This window comes from Microtus oregoni, unplaced genomic scaffold (genome assembly GCF_018167655.1).
Source record: "Microtus oregoni isolate MIOR12 unplaced genomic scaffold, Mior012 000033F_ref0000390, whole genome shotgun sequence".
Taxonomy (NCBI): domain Eukaryota; kingdom Metazoa; phylum Chordata; class Mammalia; order Rodentia; family Cricetidae; genus Microtus; species Microtus oregoni.
This window is the reverse complement of record NW_024543092.1, coordinates 8,331,742-8,354,933: the sequence shown is the minus strand read 5'-3', so window position 1 is coordinate 8,354,933 and position 23,192 is coordinate 8,331,742. Positions and strand designations below refer to the sequence as shown.

The 23,192-nt window shown below is 45.3% G+C and overlaps 1 protein-coding gene across 1 annotated transcript in view; it reads right to left on the bottom strand.

Annotated features, from left to right (window-relative positions):
- Positions 1 to 23,192, bottom strand: part of Ust (uronyl 2-sulfotransferase) — a 290,089-nt gene that overhangs the window by 101,586 nt on the left and 165,311 nt on the right. Inside the window, exons 3-4 of the mRNA XM_041680355.1 lie at positions 20,217 to 20,372; positions 6,123 to 6,202 (exon numbers count right to left, since the gene is read on the bottom strand). Coding sequence (XP_041536289.1) covers positions 6,123 to 6,202; positions 20,217 to 20,372 — 236 coding nt within the window. The remainder of the gene's footprint in view (positions 1 to 6,122; positions 6,203 to 20,216; positions 20,373 to 23,192) is intronic.

Sequence of the window (23,192 nt, the reverse complement as noted above, 5' to 3'; positions counted from 1 at the left end):
GGTGCACCAGGTTTTATATTCCGTTAGCACCTAACCCCAGTGTGCTCCATCCCTGAACTCTGGCTTTCCTACTGTGTTGACATGTCTGTCTCTCACAACAGACTGGGTGCCTCCTATGGCCATAGACTACGTCATGTAGTAGTGGACAGCACACAGTAGGCCCTCAACAGATGGTGACTAAATACAGAAATCAATGCTTCCGTGCATGCTTCCTGGCTGTTCAATTCTGTCAGTATAAGGGTTGTATGCTAGAGCAGAGTAGATATAACGAGCCACCAATATGTTTGTGTGTATTAATTCACACACGGCGGAGCCCAGCATATTTGCATTTTTAAAGATACTCAATAAGAAGACACTAAAAACTGGGACACGGCTCAGTCAGTAAAGCACTTGCTTTCCAAGAGGAGCTGAATTCGGTCCCCATGTAGAAAGCTGGGCATGGAGGCATGTGCTCACAATGCCAGCAATGGTGGTACGAGAGATAGAGAAAGGAGGACCCTGGAGCTTATCGGCCAGAGAGTCCCTGTTACAAACAAGGCAACTGAAGAAATGATGTCCAAGGTCGTCATCACACACACAAACACGCATGGATGTGCTCATGTGTGCATGCACACACAAGCAAGAAGATTCTAAAGAAGCACAAAGGAAGGATTCTCCAACAGTAAATTTCAGTCCCCAGGACACAAACCTGCTATTCTGGACTCCCCAGTACTGTCATATAGGAAAACAGGCTACACCTAAGTAAGGTTAGCCCTGCTATAATGAATCTTGTCCGTTCATAGATGTAGGCAAGAGGACATCTGTGCTACAGGACAGACAGCTACTCTAGTCCTAGGAGTTAGCTATACCTATCACCAGCTAACCTGCGTAAATACAAATATCCTCTTAACAAACTGGGCTCATAATGATGACAAACAGGAACTACAGCAATAATCCACAGAACAGGAAGAAGAAGAACGCACAGCCAGTCTACAGACCCCAGTGCTCTAACCACCTTTGGGTAAGGAACAATCACCAATGCCGACCAGCAGAACATCTCAACCATATCAACCAAAACACAGCATCTCACTAGACACGAAGATACAGGCATGAAGATGGCTGCGCAAGCCAGCAGACTTTGCTCTCTGGCTTGCGTTGAGGGGAGAGAAGCAGAGCCAACACTTGCTGTGGGAAGCTGATGAAAATGGCCTGAAGGAAAGACAAGGAGTGACTGGGCTGATGACATCAGGGTTCCTGCTCATTGAGGAAGATAAAATGATAAGGAAAAAAAAAAACAAAAAAGAAAAGAAGAGAAAAAGAAAGAAAGAAAGAAATTTATGAGGTAAACTGAGGGAAACTCAAACTATGTGTGTCCTTGTGAACGCACTCATAACCTATAGTACAAGGCTGAGGAAGGCTGCTACCGGAGGAAGACAAATTCAGCAGATATCAATAGGGAGAGCTCACAATAAAGCTCTCCCCTTGAACTTCAACTTATAGGTCTGGGTAAGTAGGTGGAGACAGTGTTAAACATCCTGCATCCACTTTTAATTTTTGTTTTCGAAGACTGAAGCTTCTGGATCATTTTTAAAGGGAGCTGATCAAAAGGGATCCCGCCGCGTGTGAGGATAAGAGCAAAGCCAACATCTAGAAAAGAGATGGGAACTCAGTGAATTGCGGAAGTGCTAAGATCTGGCTTGCTCTGTTGAAAAGGACACCTTCAAGGGCATCTGGCTTCAGGCTCTGTTCCCATAGTAATTCAGACTTCACTTTAGAAAGTGTCAAATGCCTCAACTGGCATCACACAGCCACCCTGGAGGCTAAGCCCCTGTGTTCCTTTGTTCTCCTTTCTTTCTTTCACAAGTCAGTGTGTTGGCATTGGGGCTATTACTTGATCTGTGGAAACAGAAGTAGGAACAACAGTTGGGGGTGTCAGGTAGAACCCTGAATAAAAAGGAGGAATAAGAAGGGTTAAGGGAGCCAGGTGGTGGTGGCGCAGGCCTTTAATCCCAGCATTTGGGAGGCAGAGGCAAGTGAGTCTGTGAGTTCAAGGCCAAGTCTGGTCTACAAAGCTACTTGCAGAATGCCAGGGGCTACACATGGAAACTCAGACTCAAAAAACTAAAACCAAAACAAAAAGGTTAAGGGAAGACGATTTGGCATTTTTAGCATGAGAGTCCCTATGGTTTACTTGACCCCTTCAGCGGCCTCAAGTTCTAATGTATTTTAGGAAGTTGCCACAGCTAGGAGAATGCAACTGAGGGTGTGAGAGACTCTAGACCAGGACAGAATATTATCCTCTGGTCCCCACAGAAGCTCAGAAGACAAACAACAAAGGCGGGAAGAACAAGCAGAACTGAGTGTGTCACTGTCGTTCGAGAACGTGATCCAAGACACACTCCAGAGAGGCTGCTGATGTGGAAGAGTTGAGATTTTAAAAAAAATGTGTGTGTGTGTGTGTATGTATTATGTATCTATGTATACACACAGACACATACATATGTATGCATGTATATGTATATATCTATACATACACACTCACACAGACACACATACATGTATATATGTATGTATATGATGTATATGGATATGTATACATCTACACACACACACACATGTCCTAAAGTTACTTCAATAATCAGTGAAAATCATACAAAGCTACAACACAAACAAGAAAGGCCCATCTTCGACATCCCAACACAGAGCCGCACCTTCTAGGCCAAGATGCTTTGGATTCAGCTCTCCCTTCATCCAGAGGAATAAACATTTGCCTGACCCAAATTTCCAAGGAGTTCAAAATAGCTATCAAAGAACACCCTAGGAAAAACCGTGCAAACCCAGGCCAAACCTGAGCTCTCTGCTGAGCTGGCAGGACTCTGACAGGAAGCCGGCTCCAGAGTAACTGCAGAAACACCTATTGGTGGGATGAACAGGACTGCAAACGGCCGAAGGGTTCCTTTGGACTCAGAGGAAATATGAACAAAGATGTAGGAGTTGAGGGCACGGGTACAGGAAGTCAGCTCACTAGCCAACAGCCAAGAGCTCACGGGACAGCGTTTACATTGCTGCTCTTGACTACATGTCCGATAGGAATGCCATTCTCAATGGAGAAAGATAAATGGAGAAAAAAACAAAACAAGAACCCGCTATGAACGCAGGTCCTTCAAGACTTCTCAGTATGCATATTGTGAATACATATGTGAGAGAAAGGGACTGGATTGGGGGCGGAGCGGGGTCCAGCCTGATTCTGACAGTCTGTTCAGCAGCAAGGACATTGCTACAAGTTAATGATACATAAAAGTTCAGGAATATCACCAAAGGACAGCGCTCTAGCCTGGCCTCTTCATCTGGCTTCTCACACCAGCAGCGTTTGCTGGTTGTAGGGGCAGCTTTCTCTAGAGCAGTTCAGAAGTATTTATGCTTAGAATTCAAAACAGAGCTCAGATTGCAAGCTCTCTAACAATTCCCAGTTCAGCTGTTCTCCTTACTCCTTGTGTTCTTCTGGGGGGCGGGGGTGGGATTACCTCTGTGGAGTCACAGTTTGCTACTTAGACAGAAGAAAGACACACCCCTGAAAAAGAAGGCAAACTCATTCTTAATACCCTGGTTCTATGAATTTAACAGTGGTCCTGCCAAGGAATCGTGTTCATCTTGTAATTTTCCTCATGTTTCTACACATCTTAGAGCTAAGGCCCTGGACCTGGGCTATCGGGAGAGAAGAACAGAGGGGATGATGCTCCCACTGAGGCCGCCTCAGCAGTCACGATTCTGTCTCCAGCCAGGTCCCTCCTCTAGTCTGAGCTTAGTGCATTCCCCCAGCTGTTTGGTCTGCTCCCTCTTGCTGCTCCTGGACAGGGAATGTTCTTGTCTCTCATTGCTCTAGAGCTGGCTGGTCTCTCATACCTCAGCACAACCAGAGGGAGACTGCTGCCCTCCATCTCCCCTAGGGGAAGCCCTGTGGCTCCTCTCCCTATATCCATCACTCTTGACTACACACATCTGCAGCAGAAGAACACTTCAAGGATTCCAAAGACAAGGGAAACATTCCGAGTTCACCGGTGAAGTCCCAGCCATCTTGGCATAGAGAAGGTTGAGAGAGGAGGCTTCACCAATGTGTTCTGAGATGAGCAGAGGGGAGAGAGGAGACAACCTGTCCGTGCGTCTGTCTGTTCCTGCTGGAGGGTCACTGTGGGCCAGGCAGCTCCAGGACTGCCATAGAGATGCAGTAAGAACCGCCATGAGTTCCTGTACCGTCTCTCTCTCAGAGAGCATTTCCTCATGGACCAACCATGCGTACCAGGTGGGAGGGGGAAGGAACTGCCCCTTTTCTAAAGTTGAGAAAATAGCCTTCCCCAAAAGGCCACATGGCTTGCCCTCATCCTGGGCAGTAGGAAGGTGGGCTGTAAGGCTTAGGGTTCCTGACAGTCAGGGCTCCACCGTTTCCTGCAGATGTGGTATCTTCTAAAAGGTTTTTTTTTTTTTCCATCTACAATTAAAGCAATCAGGATTCCACTCCTGTATTTGATGGTAGAGGCTCAGATAAAATACAGCCACCATGCTGGGTGCTGCCGATCCAATTAAGATACCAGTTTGGGGCTTCTCATTAGAGTTTTGAACTGGCCTGAGATCGTTATTAAGATTTGTTGTATTGCAGCTTGGATGCAAAGATCTAACCTAGAAAGAAAGGGGAGTTAATGACTGAAGTTTGAAGGTGTCAGGGGTGGCACAGAAGGAAGTCACCGGAACAGCCCAAACCAAACAAGGTTCTCTCTTTACAAACCATCAAACACAGGGTCCAGAACATCTAACGAATCCCAGTGGCCTCATTATGACTAATGACATGGCTTCTGGAGGGAAGAAGCAGGGTGCACACGCTAGCTAACCCAGCAATGAGCCATGGTGAAAAACAGTGAGCTGGGCCAGCACCTGGTCCTGTTACCGTTGACTCTTTTAAAGGTCCTATTTCTTGTCCCATACAACTCTGTCTTGTCAAGCAGTCCTGGGGAACTTCAGGCCTGCGAATCTCACTTGGAAATAGAATGTAGGAACTCCTTTGCTTAGTAATGTACCTTTGCCGAATCTCATTCCTCCGTTATATTTAATTGGCCCTGGACCTCCTGGGCAGCAGGGAGTCCTTTGAAGACTAAAACCTGCACCAAGCCCAGTGGGGTGTCAGGTATCAGGCTGGACAGCAGAGCTTCTCCACAGCCAGCCTCCTGAGGTGCCAGCCCACAGCGGCAACTCGGTCAGCACCACCTGGTAACTGGTACCCACTGTGTGTGCATGAAGCACCCTTTGAGTCTACTGATGGAATTGTTATCCTAATGTTCAGACGATGGTGCTAGACGGGTGGCTGAGGTCTCGGGAGCCCTAGGTTTGTGAAAGGATCTGTCTCTGGACCCGGTGAGCTATTGACTGACAGATGCCAATGGTGAGGACATGGCAGAACTGGTAGGCACAGCAGGAACCTAAGGGCTACCAGTGTAAGGAGCAATAACACTGTAGCGAGTGTCCATGGACGGCTGAGAGAAAGGACACACAGAACTCGAAGACTCAGTTTAATCAAAAGAAGGCCCAAAATTTGAAAATGAAAATCTGCACTCTTGTTATATAAGGGTACAGAAGTCAAAGGAAAAACAAACAAACAGATCAAAAGTCTCTCACCATTGTCAAATATACAAGACTTGCGATGTTTAGGTTAAAAACAAAATAAGTTAGGTAGGGGTTGGCACGAGCTCTTTGGAGCAGAAGAGACATTTATAACCCTACTGTTGTGCTGTCCCTAGAGTTCTAAGCAGGCTCACACTGCAGGAAATGGATGTCAAAATTTTCATTTCTTGTCTCTTTGTTTCAATACAAAAATCATCTCTTTTCCCCCTGTTAAAATACTATGTCATTGGATGTCTTCTCATCAAAAATAATTCCATGTTTTTAGAATACTTCAGAAGGTTCTCTAGGAAGAAATGTTTCAAGCTTTGATTTCTCTGTAGCAAAGCTAACTAGATTGACCACACCTTTGTCTTTCAAGGGTGAAGACTCTGGGCTGTCAATCCAGGTTGACCGTGAGGGCATTGCTTGCTCCTTAGACAGACCATAAAGATTCAGAAGACAGGAAATGACCACAAAGCTAGAGAGTGACTCACCTTGAGAAGTTGAGGAAGTGAACGTGTCTCGTGAATAAATAGGGCTGTTCGGCAGTGCTGATGTTCTTAATCAGCTCCATCTATGAAAAGAAGGGCAGGGTTAGCATGTGCCGGAACTAACGTCGAAGCCATATTAAACCAAAAGTTCTCTGGTCTCCTCCTTCCAGCCCCACTTTAGTTCTTCTGGGCCAGGACCAACAGCCGAACTTGGTGCAAAGCGAGAATCTCTCACAAGGTTCTTTCCTGGATAAATCAGCTTTCTCCCCAGACTACCAGCCCTGTAACCAATTCAGTTGATTATTGCTAGAAAAATTATGCAATTGGTATGGAGAGAGGGAGAGGGAAAGAGAGAGAGAGAGAGAGAGAGAGAGAGAGGGAGGGAGGGAGGGAGAGAGAGAGAGAGAGAGAGAGAGAGAGAGAGAGAGACCATGTTTTTGAGAGTACAACCTTGGGTGTGAGTCCTTAGCTTCCACCTTGTTTAAGAAAGGGTTTCTTGACCATTTTTCCTCTATGCCAAGCTGTATATGGTTGTGAGGTCTAAGAATTCCCCTTCCTCCACCTCCTGTTTTGTCACAGGGTCCTTGGGATTCACAGGTGCTGGTCCATACAGACAGTTTTGACATGGGGTCTGGGCCCTTGAACCCAGGTCCTCACCTGGGCAGTAAGTACTTCTCCCCACTGAACCATCTCCTCAGCCCCAGACTGAGGAATTTCTCCTGGAGAAATGGACATTTTGCAGTACTGAATGAAATGCTGGGGAGGGAATACTTTAATCGCCTCATTTAAAGTCGGCCAGGAAAAGGAGTTAATCATCTTCTTATATTTCTGGGACACTATTGACCTTACAGAAATATTCCAAGCTAGTATTGTAGCATTTTCGGTGGTAATAAAATAAGCACCCCTTATTATTTTTCTCTCTGATTATACAAATGTATAAGGAATGTATTTCACTGGGAACTCAAAAGCTTCTGGAAGTCGTGGAATCCTTTGGTGGGTGGTCGTGTGAATTATTTATTTGTGGTTATCAGTAAGGCAAAACGCATTTCATGTTCATCTAAACCGACTTTTATGGTTTCCCAGGACCTGTCACGATACAGAAAACATTTAGTGAAATGAACTAGAAATTCCAGGCATTCTTAAGCCTCCCTGACATCCTGAATTCTTTCTCTAGAATTTCCAGTTGGCCCCACAAAAATGGACATGGTGATATTTTTCTTTTAAAAAAAAATGCAGTTTGAAGACTGCTCTTGTAGATGAATGTCAGAGATGCAGTATTTCAGATTCTAGGAACTAGAGGAAGCTGAAAACTAGAAAGAAAAACGGCCATCCACATCTTAAGCACGGTAGCAATGACAGACAAGTGTGAACTTCGACTCCAGACCTTCTCAAACATAACAAGCCCTGGGCCATCCTGTTCCCAGGGGTCTAACTAGGGCCTGCCCCATGTGCACATGTTTGATCATTATTCATGTGAAGAATTTATTATCTATAAAGGAGCATCAAGCACATGATCCTTTATAGACCTAGACGATCAGTCTAAACCCACCAATGCATAATAATAGGACAAATTATTATAAGTACTAACTAATAATAATTGGAGAAATTATTATGTTAATTAATAATCAGAAAAAATCAAGTTGAATTTAATAGTTAAATGACCCAGCTCCTAAACCTGGGATTTCTGTTAGTTGGGAGACTCTGAGGAAACCATGGTGAATAATGGCCTTGTCCGTCCCTCCTTGGGCTTCAGTACAAAGGAAATTGGACCCTGTTTTTCTCCAGTTTCCCTTCTAAGCCCTTGCTGCACACCCTTGCTTCTGGAGTCTAGCTTCCTGCTTGGGCACATGGTTAATTCTGAGCTGTGATGGATTGCCATGTATAGGCATAAGCATAAAAGCATTGCTAATTTGTCTCAGAGGATGACTGCTTAGAAAAAGAACTCTTGTCTGTGTTTGTGTTTTAAATTTTACTTTATTTCATGTGCATTGGTGTTTTGCCTGCAAGTATGTCTGTGCGAGGGTGTCAGATCACCTGGAACTGGAGTTACAGACAGTTGTGAGCTGTCATGTGGGTAATGGGAATTGATCCCAGGTCCTCTGGAAGAGCTGCCAGTGCTCTTAGCTACCGAGCTAACTCTCCGGTCCCCACCCAATCTGTGTGTTTAAGATAAAGACAATTTATGCTTTTATCTCTAGATTATTTTAATTCAGAGAGTTCCCTGTGTGCATAAAAGTCTTATAAGAATGGCCCTGGTAGCCCTGAAGAAGCAAACGGGAAGACACTGACTCTGTCCCCTATTCGACACGCTAGCACGCCCTCGGAACACATGTCAATCTGTTGCCTCTGAAGACAGAAGGTAACAGCTAGACTTCTGAGAACAGTGCCATAGTCATAAGCTGCCTGTTTCTCCAGGAAAGATGGATCAGCATGACAGTGTAGAACTCCTTCTAGACTTATCCTTAAACACACTCAAGATGCCAGCGCCCATACTTACGGCCTTAGGGGAGTGAGGGCAGAGGACATTCTTCCCCTACATGTTTTATCATTGTTCCCAGATGTAAAATCAAACACTTCTTGTCCAAGTACCATTTGACCTTCACGAATGCTAACACTTGACCCATTTCTAGTAACAAGCGTGACCTTCTGAGCTTCTGCTGCCCAGTTCCCAGCCCTCCTGCTGTCACTGGACGCCTTGATCGTCCATGCACTGGTATCATCACGGCAGAAATGGCACTACCTGACGTCTCCAAAGACTACACCCTTGCTGTTCCGGGCACATACAGTGCCACTTACGGCTTCTTCCTGATCCACGGCATGTGCCCACTCAACAGTCATGGCCTCCTTTATTGCACAGGAGATAAGCACACGAGCACAGTGGGTGGAAAGACTAAAAAATGTCCCAGTGGTGCTGCTAGGCCCACCAGACCCAGAAACGCACTCTTGGGTCTCATCCAGCTTCCCCTCTGGCCACCCCGATGCATCCTGGGACTACAGTGCTCTCGATATCCCATCAAACCAGATCCCTCCCTATTCCTTCCATATCCATCCATACCAAAGCCTGACCAGGACGAAGCTTAGGAACAAGCTTCCTCCTTCTGGGATACTTGTGTTTTCCGCCCCCCCAGCATTTTCAAGTCCTTCCTTCCTCCCTTCATTCCTCCCAGCTAAAATATCCCTCTCTTCCAATCCAACTTTCTGAATCCCACTTTCTGGATCCCGCTTTTCTTTAATATCCATGATCTCAATCTCAGGCCACATACTACTTGGCGTGTGGTTAAAAGAAAAAATATTGGGTCCTCTCTCTCTCTCAGGAAGCTCAGAGTGTTGTAGGTGAGATAGACCGAGGGAACGTGAGATCCAGATCCAGGCCATGCGTGGAAGGCACACTGGTACTGTGTCCAGCCTACCCGCAAATGCAGATGGGTACTTCTCCTTAGGGGTATCCTCTGTGATGTGCACCGATTCACAGTATGAAAGGGTCAAAGAGAAGGCAAGAAACAAACACAGATGGCAAACACTGAGTTTGGGAAGCTGTGACAGCCAATTCTCTGTACCAGACCTTGGGTCTTGTCACTAGATTTAACTGTCAGTTTGATCCTGCCTAGAGTGCTCTGAGAGGAACACCTAGGTCATATTTAGCACATCTGTGTAAGGTCATCCTGATTACTAATTGCCACCACGCCGCCATCCTTAGGTAGTCCTGAAGTATGTAAGAAAGTTAGCCAAGCAAAAGCCTGTTTTGAGCAGGCCGGTGAGTGACCCTGCATCCTGGTCCTCCAGGTTTCTGTTTCGGGCTCCTACCCCGATTTTCCTTAACGATGAACCTGGATGCATAAGTCAAATAAGCCTTAAACCCTAAGTTGCTTTTGGTCAAAGTGTTTTACCATCGTGTCAGAGAGGACTTTAGAACAACCGGGGTGGGGTGAGCAAGGAAGCAGGTGAGCAGAGAACAGCTGGAAAACACAGCCGACCATGCGAGGGATCCCGAGGGTGACTCTGTGGGGTTTTGAAGTCAGAAAAGATTCGCTTTAATTTACGTTATTTCTGAGATATGGGTGGAAGATGTGAAGAAGAATGAAGATCAGAGGCCAGGGCCAGGGAGCTCAGCGCCCCGAGATCCAGCCCAGCCCAGAAGAGCTGGGCAGGAAGCCGAGCTAGGAAGCTGGGAGTGGCAGTGGTGGCTACGGTGGCCGCAGGTACTGAGGAATTAGAGGAAGCTCTGGTGTTGGGTTGTGCAAAATGTGCTCTAACGTGACCCACAGCAGATGTTGAAGCGAGGGCTCTGGGAGCTTTTAGCAGTTAGAAGGATGAAGAACTGCAGAGATGGCCACGAGGAAGATGGAAGCGAGGAGCTCGGTGGCGATCTGGCCATAGAAAGCCAGGAAAAGGAGACCAGACACCATCTCTCAGCTAGGACAATGAGCACACTGTGGTACCCATCTGTGGTGACGGGATCCTGGAGGAGGAACAAATTTGGCTGCAGATAGACGGGTGATAGGTCTGCCTTTGATGAGCTCTCATCTTTTGGGGATGCCCCTTTGATAATCCACTAGCTTAGACTGGGTTCTCATATTTAACTTACGGGAGGGCCGGGGCCAGGCTTATTTGTCCCCTAAGTCTGCAGGAAGTTTATGTCCCAGCAGGGTTTATGGGATGAACACACCCCTTTAGAAATGCTTGCTTGGTATCAAGAAACCCATCTAAGTAGCCGAAGACATAATTGTCTCTCACCCAGGCAATGGATCCAACTCTCCCTGAAACAGAGTGGAATGATTAGTATCTTATATAAGGCTCACTGTCAGCATTACCCTCATAATCTCCGAGATGAAATAATGCCTAGCAAAGGCATCTTTTTCTGAGGGTTGGGGGTAGGGTTTGTCACATACCATCCCAAGGAGTTCTTTATATACCTGCTATCATTTAATACTTGAAGAGCTAAATATTATTGTCCGTTCTTTGAAGTTTAGGAATTGGAGCACAGACATGGAACATAGATTTACTTATTATGAATGGCATGCATGTGTATGGGTTATGCATGTACAGAGGCTTCAGATGCCCTGAACTGTAGTTACAGTTACGACCCATTTAACATGGATCCTAGGAACCGAACACGGCTTCTCTACGAGAGCAGCACATACTCCTCTTCATTGTGACGTCTCCCCAGCCCCAGCGTCCACAGATCTTGTAAAGTCGCCGTGACCCAAAAGGTGATGCCAGAATCTATCAATCCTTAGTCCTGCTCTTCAGTGCTGAGTGATGGTTCAAGCTTCCCAGTTAATTATCTAGAGATGAACTTTCCCAATGGAAACAAACCTTTTGCCTTTTGTAGGATGCGCTGAACAAGTGCAGACAAAACCCACTAAAAGGATTAAGGGTCTGAGTGTGGGCTCAGTGGCGGAGAGCGTGGCCAGCCTGTATGTGGCCTTGTCTTTTCTACACACGCACACACACACACGGAGGGAAGAAAGGAGAGGAGAGGGGGATGGGGAAAGAGAGAGAAAAAGAATAGAGAATAGAAAGAATATTTTCTAAAGTTTCCTGAGTGGAAGAACAGTATCAACGAACAAGAACAAGAGTAGATTTCCAATACTTAGAAAGGGTAAGTACGCCATCAAATGCATGTAAAGGAAGAAAAGCCTACCTACATTGGTGGACTGAAATGGAACCAAGGTTTAAAAAGGAAGAAAGAAACAAAAATCCAATACACGTACTACACAGAGGCGAGGCTAGGAAAGTGTCCAGTGGTTTGCTTCCCCGCTCAGGGCAGGGTGGGAGAGCACAGACTTTCTTCTGCAGCTCTGGAGATGCCTCTACTCCTGCAGCCTTCAGGAAACACTTGCCAGTTAGTCAGTTAGAAGGGATATCCAACCCTGCTTTGGTCTGAACTCTTGTATCACTCGACAACTACTAGATGCCCTGCAATTTTGCAACGCATCTCAAATCAAAGAAAGGATGTGTGCTTATTAGCACTTCAAAGCAAACAGTGCAGAGGGGGAACTACAGGTCCTTAGAGATTGGAAAGGATGACTGAAGGGCTCAGGTTACCTGCTCTGTTCTTGGGGTACAGGAAGACCCCAGCACAGTCCTCTTTCTTCCTTTAGCTCAGGGCCACAATAACCAGGGAAACACAGGCCTGCAGTGAGGAAGAAGTCCACAAGGGGGAGCAATAACATGAGCATGGCAAAGAGTCTGGGACCCAAGTAGATATAGAAAACTAATGGATAGTATCCTAAGGAGAGAAAGTTTTTTCTTTTCTTTTCTTCTTTCTTCCTTCCTTCCTTCCTTCCTTCCTTTCCTTCCTTCTTTCTTTCTTTCCTTTCTTTCTTTCTTTCTTTCTTCCTTTCTTCCTTTCTCTCTCTCTCTTTCTTTCTATCTTTCTTTCCTTCTTTCCTTCCTTCCTTTCTTCCTTTCTTTTTATAGGCTTTTCTCCTTTGTCGTTTATTTCCTTCAGGTCTGCATTAGAGGACTCTGCTTTTGTCTAAGGACCCTAAGACAATGTGGAACCCATCCCCTGGACTGACTGAGTTTATCTTTGCTCTGATTCCAGAGTCAGCTTGGAGCAGCACTCTGGAGACAACAGACACTGTCTATCTTCTTGGAAAGGCAGGAAGCCTTGAGGGTTGTTCTGAAATAAGGGGAGGGTCCTGGAATAGCATGCGGAAGGAGACAAGCAGACAAGAACACATCGGATGCAGTGTTATTACACACATTTTGTACTCCCAGCTACTTGGGAAGCTGAGACAGGGGGGTCATGAGTTCAAAGCCAGCCAGGACTGTATCTCAAGGAGAGCAACAAACAAAACTTCGTAAGGCTTTCTGAAACAGAGAATTTCCTCACTTGGGGGATTTGTGACAATAAAGGGGAGTCTTTAGCGCGTGCCTTACAGGCAGTGAGTCTTTACTAGAGTTTGGGATATGGTCACCCCAGTGAGTGATGCACACACACCTGGGCACTTCCTTACAAACCTATTTCCGCAGTAAGATGAGGGGATAAAGAGGGTGAGAATACTCCCCAGAAGACTCTGACACCTGGCGTAAGAACTCTTTCGAACGGTTCCCCTCTAACTACTGAACAGGATTCCAGCTCTTACATGCTCCATTCACACTTAGCCAGGATTTGGCCCCAACTTGTTCTTACCTATCATGATTCCACGTTCCTTTAGATTTCTATTTGTGTCAGTTTTTCTTGTACACGCTTATTTCTCCCTAAAAAGCAGGTGTCAAAACTTCCATAATGAAATTGCTTCAAAGATCAGAAGTCAGTGGCAGGAACAACAAGCATTGTGCATGGGGCCCAGTGCCCAACGTTAGCAGCGGATCCTCAGAAAACATCCGTTAAGATAAGTGAGCAAGTGCAGGAAGAATCAGATGATCAAACGGAGGACCAAGCACTGGGGAAGCCCCAGAGGCATTTCTGTGGCTTTGAGGACTTCCCTGAAGGCCTGTGGTTATTATTGTGTTAAGTCTCATTGCTTTATGGTCTAATCTTAGACATAGACATTGAGGAGGGGGAAAGCAAGGGACAGGGAAACATGACACGTGTCCAATTATAGCATGTCGCACTGCTCCATACTGAGAGGCCAATGAGGTCTGAGGCCCACGGGCATAGCACTGCTTTCTCTCCCACCCTCTGAATGGTTTGCAAGGCTTGTGTTATTTGGGTGGCTATTGGACAGAGGCTGAACTGGTGTGATGTTTATGGTGAAATGCTAACCTTTCCTGCTATGATGGACAGAAGGATGTAGACTAGGCCAGTGCCCAGTGCTTCCCAAGTTACGACGGATAAATTCTGTCATATCCAAAGGACGTACAGCATACATAAAAATCCCCTGACAAATTAAGACTGGGAAAATCTAGCTGAAATTTGATGTCTAAAATATATGTGCATAGATGTATGTTTGTATATGTATACAATATGCATGCATATGTGTATATGTAGGGATAGATAGATAGATAGATAGATAGATAAAAAGAAAGAAAGAAATATGACTGATGTCTTAAGTGTGAGGACTAGAATTTAGATCCCTGGCCTTCATAAATGGGGCAGGCTTGATAATCTATCTGTAATCCCAGGCCGCAGGAGGTGCAGACATGGGATTCCCAGGGCAAGCTGGTGAACTGGGAAGCTCTGGGTTTAGTGAGAAACTCCTCCTCTGCAAACAGAGTGAAGACTGGTGGAGGAAGTGAGTCAGTGTCAAGTTCTCCCCCCTCAACATGGTCACCAGCACATGCTTACACATGGGCACATTTACGTGAACACACACACACTCACGGTCATCAGCACATGCACAAGAGTGTGCCCGCACACATGTGAACATGCGGACACACACACAAAGCACGCACACACAGTATGCATCTTAAGACTGTCAATCTTTAAAATATGAATAATCACTGGGAATCTCCTAAATGTTAAGGCACAGAGGACTCCCCAGATTATGAGCCATGTGCTTTCCCTTCTTCACAGATGGGAGGAACGTGGAGTCACGAGGCACACATTTTGGGGACATGCCAACATGGGGCTTCCTCAGCCTGGCTACTGCCTGTGTCACTTAATTTTTCTTTTTTTGGAAAAGGAATTTTCTGGACTCCTTCCCAGAATCTACAGCAGAAGGGCACTGGGACTGTAGGCTTCCAAAAGCTCTACTGGAGATCAACCGTTGCATTGAGGGATCACCTTGGGATTTAGAAGAGCCCAGGTCCACTCCACCCACCATACTCGGTTCAGTGTGATTATTTTTGGAAGGTGACAAATTATCTCAGTTTCTTACCCTGAAAACAGGGAATGACACTGACTCATTGGTATATTTTTGGTCCCAATTGGTTAAATGACATCATCAGGGAAAACAAATCACACATAGGTACCGCTTCCGGTTTGTTTGATATGCCCTCGGGGTCGCCAACAGAAAAATGAACAGTAACATTCTTTGCTTTTGCCAGTCTCTGGGGATCAGAGGACAAATTTTGCCTTCCTCCAACTAGAATAAGTGCGGTCCCCACTCCCTGTGAGAGGCTTGTGGTGCTCTGACCTTCGCTGTGTTGAGAGCACAGCGCTGAAGTCACTTTGGGACGAGCAAGCAGGCTCTCAAGATTCTTGGCCGACACTCCTTGCCTTCACTTGTACTAGAGAGAAACCCGCGCTTTGCAAGAGATCCTATAGACCACGCCCCCTAGCTGAACTCTATATCAAGGCTACAGATGAAACAGTATCTTCATGAGTTTGTGTTGGACAACGCAAAAGTCCAACACTTGGCCAGCAGCGGTTGCAAGCTCTTCTGTGGAGGAGAGAATATTCGAAACACAAATTTCAAAGGTGTGTCTATTTCTAGGAGAGCAGATGTAGTGGGGCTTTTACAGGCAACAAACATTTGGTGTCTCCATGCTCCTTTCTTGCTTAATAATCCCTTAGGCTAGAAAGTTTCAACCCTTACCTGTGAATGTGCAGATGTGTGTTTGCACATGTGTGTGCATGAGGGTAACTACCACCTAGGGGGAGATGCATGTGTTCATTTAATCCTGGCCCATGGAAATGCCTTGTGGGGGAATGAAACAACATAGGTAATCTCCGGTCTATAAATGGATGCAATTTTGAAGTTGATTTGTAAATCAGCAGTTTGGATCATGGAACACGTTTTCTCATGGGAAAAAAATGTAAAATGAATCCTGGCCCAGCACACAAGAAACTGTTTAACTCCTACACTACCTGAAGCAAAACAATTATTTTCGTTATTTAGCGAGAACAATGTTTCCACGGGAACAATTGTCAGAGTTCTCCTGTAAGGGTGAGAGCCAACGGCTATAAAATTTTAACTAGTCTTCCAAGTCACACTGCCCTTTTCCCTTTAGTAAGTTACCAAGAAGAGAAGCTATTAATACCACAAATTATTTCCGGAATATGTTAAGTTAAAACAATATGTCTTTCTCTGCTGTCGTATGTACTTTCAAAGGTTGGTAAAAGGGATCACATGGAACAAGGACAAGTCTCCTGGAACATCACGGAGCTCGACCAGCTCTGGCCTTTGTCATTCTGCTTCTTAGGAGCCAGGAAAGCCGGCTCCAGGGAAGCCATGGGTACCACCTTCATCTTTATTCTTACAGACTTGTGTATCTGTTTTTCCTTCCAAATCTTTACCTTTGCTTTAGTTACTTTTTTTAAAACACTCATCTTATAATTTAATAGGAATCTGCCATAAGTGATGAGATACAGTCTAGGCCACACTGACCACAGGAATCAGAACCACAATACATGGAATATGCTAGAAGTCACATAAATATATCACAGAATCATGATGGTGGAAAGAACCTAAAAAGATTGTCTCGCCTATTCCCTGGCTTCCTGACAAGCCAACCATTCCAGACAGATGAGAGCTTCCCCTTTAGAGGGGAAGGATGAGGATGTCGTTAATCCTCCCTAGACCTCACCTGACCTAGCCACTGGCCGGATAGTTTTGCTACCTTTTTATTTAAATTATTCCATTCACAGTTATAGCTGCACCTTTCATTTCTGATATTTAAAACAGGGAACAAAGTGGGTTTATCTGCTCAGACTCACACAGTGCACTCAACATCAGAGTTTTGTGTCCCCCCCCCCCCCCCTCCCGGGATGTCCTGAACATTCCAGGGTCTGGTCCTTCAGTCCCCTCTCTGTGTTCTCTGGGCTGTCTGCACGCCTTCACCAGTGACCACCTGGATGTAGAAACTGCATCTAACAAGTTGGCTGGGAGTTTTGCATGGCACGCACACATAGGAACATTTAAGTATAATCTGATAAGCAGGCCCTATGACTTGGATACAAAAGAAAGGTAAAGTGTAGTGATCATAATAAAATTGTAAAAACACAGACTATTTATTTATAGCCATTTTCTTCTGGGTAGTAAAAAGATCCTAATCAGCCAAAGTAAGGGAAAAAAGGAAATTCCATCACTATTAAGCAGTTTAAAACAGTTTATGTAGAAACCATGATATCTGCCCCCCATTTCTCTCTCTCTCCAGACAGGGTGTCATCCTGTAACTCTGGCAGGCCTGCAATCCATAGAGACGGGCTGGCCCCTGCCTCCCTAAAGCTGGGATTTGAGGTATGTGCCACCAAACCCAGCTTCATTGCTTTGAATGCCACACACACTTTTCTTTCTTTGTGCTTAGCATGTACATATGCATGGGTGTTCTTGTTGTGTTTGCATATGTATGAACATGCTTGTGGAGGCCAGTGTTTGCGTATGCACATTTGTGTGTGTGAATGAAGGTGTGCGCGTGCTCGACATGGCACATGTGGAGGTCAGAGGACAACTGTGGAGGTCAAAGGGCACCCTTAAGAGTTGGTTCTCCTGTTATACCTTATTTTGAGATGGAATCTCTGCTAGTTTTTCCTTTTCTCCCCACTTCCTCCCCCTCCCTCCCTCCCTCCCTCCCTCCCTCCCTCCCTCCCTCCCTTTCTTCCTTTTGGCTGCTTGTGCCAAGCTAGCTGGCCCTCAAGCTGTGGAGAACTTGCTTGTCTCTGCTCCCCATTTCGTCACAGCGGTGCTACAAGTATCTGTAATATTTGCTGACTTTTACAGAGGTTCGAGGGATTCAAACTCAGGTCTTTGCACAGAAGCAAATGCTCTCGCCCACTGAGCCATCTACCCACCCCCGCCCTATTTCTTGAGAGTTCAGTAAACCTAGAGTCCTCTAGACTGCCAACCTGGGATGCCCACTGGGTAGCCAGGTAGCTCTAGGGAGCCACCTGTCTCCGCACACACAGCATAGGGGTTGCAGACATTTAATGCGTTTTCAGCCTTTGTGTTTTTGCCAGGGAATTTGAACTCAGGTCCTCAGGGGCAAACACTTTCCTCACGGAGCCACTGCCTCAGCCTAAACATTTTCTTTTTTTTTCCCAACAGAAAATTTGCTACAGGCCCTTAAAGCAGCCTTTTGAGTTATTTTAAATTGGGAATGGCACCCCTCTGTCTACAGGTCCCATGGGCCTCCAAGGTAAAGATGATGTCTGAGGATTGGATGCACGCTGACATTTTGATATGATGATCTCAACTTGACTGTAAGTACCACTTATGGGGTAATGCAAGTTTCTAAAACGATAGAAAGAATTTTTGTTTTGACGCCAGGTTGTGGTTTGAATGTGAAATGTCCCCCCAGTCTAATGTGTTTGAACACTTGGTCTCCAGCTGGTGGTGCTGTTAGTGAGGCGGTGGAACCTTAGGAGGAGGAGTCTTCCTTGAGGAACTACGGCACTGGGAATGGATTTGAAGTTGCACAGCCTGGCCCCACTTCCTGTTTTTACTCTCCACTTCTAGACTGCTGGCCTCATGCCCCTGCCATCGTGCCTTCTCTGCGATGATGTGACTATCTGCTCTGGAAGTCTAGGCCAAAATAAGTGCAAGCCAAAAAACACACTCTTTCCTTTTATTTATTACGGATACAGAGTCCGGCCTGCATGTATGCCTGAAGGCCAGAAGAGGGCGCCAGATCTCATTATAGACGGTTGGGAGCCACCATGTGATTGCTGAGAATTGAACTCAAGACCTCTGGAAGAGCAGCCAGTACCTCTGAGCCATCTCTTCAGCTACACCCCCTTTCCCCTTTTAAGTTGCTTTCGTTGGGATATTTTATCACAAGAGAAACTGATAATCAGGCTGACATCAAACTTCATCTTGCTGAAAGATCACCGAGACTACAGCACCCAACTCTCCTACACCAGCAGCTCCTAGAGACAGCTGTCCTTATCTCTCCAGGGGTTTTCAAAGCAGGACAAGCCTTCAGAACTTCCCAGCAGCCAACAGAACCGTCATCCTGCCCCAGGTATATCCATCTCATCTCTGTGTGTAGAGATTCTGGCACAAAAAGAGACTCTGCAGAGTAGGAGATTGGTTTTGCTCCCACTGGATATAACATATGCTGCTTTGGAAGCCAGGACCTTTGAGTTTTTTACAAGACCCCTGCTCTGCGTTAACCAGCTAGATTTCCTGCATAAGAAGGAAAGCTCTACGGAAGCACAATTCTTAGTTAAGGGAGCCACCTTAGGGTTGGCAAGAGACTTGAATCTAGAGTGGCTCCCAGGTGCCCAAGCCGAGGTCCCCATTTAGTTCCTTGGGCAGCTGAGGATAGGGAACCTGAAATGACCCTATCCTAGAGCAATACTGACGAATATCTTGCATATCATCATAGAACCTTCATCTGGTGATAGACAGAGACCCACACTGGAGCACTGGACTGAGCTCCCAAGGTTCCAGTGAGGAGCAGAAGGAGGGAGAACATGAGCAAAGAAGTCGGGACCATGAGGGGTGCTCCCACCCACTGAGACAGTGGAGCTGATCTATTGGGAGCTCACCAAGGCCAGCCCGACTGTGACTGAAAAAGCATGGGATAAAACTGGACTCTCTGAGCATGGCGAACAATGAGGGCTGATGAGAAGCCAAGGACAATGGCACGGGGTTTTGAACCTACGTAATGTGCTGGCTTTGTGGGAGCCTAGCCAGTTTGGATGTTCACCTTCCTAGAAATGGACGGAGGGGGTAGGACCTAGGACTTACCACAGGGCAGGGAACCCTGACTGCTCTTTGGACTGGAGAGGGAGGGGGAGAGGAGTGGGGGGAGGGGGAGAAGGGTGGGAGGAGGGGGAGAAGGGTGGGAGGAGTGGGAGGGAAATGGGAGGCTGGGAGGAGGTGGAAACTTGTTTTTTTTTTTTCTCCTTTTCTCAATAAAAAAAAAAAGTTAAAAAAAAAAGAAGGAAAGCTCTTTGCCGTGAAGACTTAGGATATAGATGAGGAAATGCAAAGAAATGCTAAAAGAAATTTTTTTTGTTGTACTCCAAAGGTGTTAGTAATATTTATCTAACTCAGTGGTTTAAAGATTTTGAGGTTATCCATCTTGTTAATCTATCTTAGCAAAATAGCCCATGGCTAATGTACACAGTCCATCAGACCTGACAGAAGTAAACACTTATGAAGACTTCTTGGGTCTCAGATTTCCTACACAAATCCTACCTTAAATTTCCTTCTACACCCTGAGAAAAATACAGCATGCAATTGAACCTTCGTCACGAAGGATATCCCGTAAGGCACCCACTAATGGCGTGATTTAACAGTGGGGATGTCAACTTACTTGTTCATTTTTAGTCAGCCTGGTTCTGTTGTGAATGTCTGACGTGACCAAATTGAACCCGTGCTTCTCTGACAAGATTCTCAGGAGCAAGACCACGGTGCGGCTGCCACACTTGCCGACTCTGTTGTAGACGACCTGGCTGGGGAAAGGAAGGACCTGGAAGGAGAGCGAGAGAAGCGGCATGAACGGTGGGTGAGAATGCAAGTCCTCCCGTCGACGTGACAAGACAGAATGTTGGACATGGAAAGAAGAAAGGTCTCCTTCAAGCGGACGGAAATGCAGAAGCAAGGAGCTACTGTGCGCACAGAGCCCCCCATCATATTTTCAGAGAGAGAGTTCAAATGCCCACACTCCGTCAGACTTGAAACTGGTCAAGTTTCATGAAGTCTATAAGGACTGATCGTAAGTTGGCCTCAAAAGCAAGGCACTGGAGCACATGCTTTAGTAAATTTTTTTTTCAAGAAATGCTTTCTCAGACTGGATTAATCAAAGAAGACAGTGACATTAAAGACTGATGTAGAGACTGTGTGTGGTGGCACGCGCCTTTAATTCCAGCACTTGGGAGGCAGAGGGAGGCAGAGGCAGGTGGATCTCTGCATTCCCAGCCAGCCTGGTCTACAGAGCAAGTTCCAGAGAGCAAGAGCTACATACTGAAGACCTTGTCTCACACAACCACAGCAAAAATGATGTAAAACTCATATATCATAAAAAACATCAAACTTATAAACAGGAATTCATTATAAAATTTAAGGAATTTCTTTTCAGTAGATCCCCCAATATAAGAGCATCACCACCATCAAGATCCAGGGCATTGTCATCACCAGCAGCAGACCCTCATTCCCGCCATTGTTTCACGTTCCCACATTATCCCAACCTCCTGGAACCGTTTCCATATGTTCTATCTCGAGGGATTCCCAGCAGGCTCTGGAGAAATCATGTCAGAACATTTTCCAGCATCTGCGGCGCTGTAGAATGAGTGACTCAATACTCCATCCTCTTACATGGCTGGGCACCACTGCCTTGCACAAACAAACTGGGTTCTGGTACCTCAGCTGATGAACACATGGATCATGTTCCCATAGTAACACGGCTGTGAGGAGGTGCATACCTGATTTTGTGTGGATGCGTTTCAGATTCCCCTATATGCATACCTAGAAGTGGGGCTTCCGGACCTACAACAGCTCAGCATCTAGTGTTTCGTGTCAAACTGTTTTCAATTCAGCTGCACTGCTCTATATTCCCATCAGCAACATGAGCCTTCCAGTTCCCCCACATCCTTGCCAACCTCGGTCACTGCCTGTTTTTGTGTTTTTATTTTTTATTATAAACATCCCAGTGGGTGTGAAGTGATAGCCCATTGTGGTTTTAAGTTATATTTCCCTTGTGACTAATAAGGTTGACCATCTTTGTGTGTGTTGGTCACGTTCTATTTTCTTTGTGGAAACGTATTTTTAAAGTTTTTACATTGTCAAGTTGAGCTTTATTGATGCATTTATAGGGCATTATATTCATTTCTTTGTTTATAGATAAATGAACTGCAAATGCTTTTTTTTCTTCTTATTCTCGGGGCTGTCTTTTTGCTTTCATAACATTTCTTGAGAAGTCTAAAAGTTTTATGCTTTGGTTGGAGCCAATTTTATTTTGGCTATTTGTGCTCTGAGAGCTAAGACATTCCATGCGGTGCGGACCTATTTTCTTCTCAGAGTTTTACACTCCAGTCCTAACAGTTTGGACCTTTGATCCACTCTAAGTTCATTCTTTGTGTCGCATTGGATCAGGCCTAGTTTTGTGCATTTGCAGGTGGCCTTCAAATGGTCCCAGCAACGTTTAGTGAATGGCTTGCTCTTTCTTCATCTGTCAGCCTTACTATCAACTTCCGGGCTGTCAACCTGTGTCCATCCTGGGCATCACCTAACAGTCTTCATTAGGATAACTTTGAAAGCAGTTTTGAAATTAGGACAGGTGAGTCCATTCAGCTTTGCTCCTTGGTTACACAAGAACAGATTTCAGTCATTCTGGGTCCTGTAAATTTCCAGAGGGAATGTCCAAAGAAATTTTATAATCTTCTTTTTGCCAAAAAAAAAAAAACCCTCCAGGTAATTGAAATTTTAATAGCAATTCCATTTAACATTTGGGGGACGATTGCTATCCTAACAACATTGTCTTCCATTCAGAATATACATTGCTTTTCTACTAATTTCATTCTTTAATTTGTTTCACTGATATCTCATAATGTTCAGTGGGAAACCTTTATAGTCTCAATTTATTCTTTTTGATGCTTTATGAGGGGAATTATTTCCTTAATTTTATTTTTGGATGGTCCATGACCAGGAATACAGCTGATTTTTGCATATTGATCTTGAATCCTGTGTCATCTTGCTAACTCATTCATGAATGCAGCAAATACTAACAATACTGATGATTTCCTCCATCTTTACTCGGGGAGTTCTACATATAAGATGACATCATCTGCAGAGATATTTATAACTTTACCGTTTTCAAATAAGGCTTTCTCTGACTTCATTTTCTTTCCTAACACTCAGTGATAACGGCCTACAGGAGCATTATACAAGGCATCTATGATTAAATATTTGTACCCCCAATCGAGTCCTCATTTCCATCTTGAATGATCAGCACTGTGCACTAATCGATGACAACAGTCAGACGTTCCTTTCATTCAGCATCTTCCCATGACGGAAGGTTGTAAGAAAAGCCCAAAGGAGAATGGCAGAGCACCGCACAAAAGCCACAGACAAACACACTCAAAACATAACCTCTGTCCTACAGATTAAGGTATTCTCTTGAAATAGCCTACAGGAATGAACTTAGAAACAGCCACAGTATTCCCATCAGCTACTTAGTAGCCAGTCACAAGCTATTGTGATACAATTCTTCCCATTCCTATTATTTTTTTATAGCCACATCCCTAGAGCCAGTCTTCTGGCCTTCTGTGATGTGTCTTCACACTGACTAGAA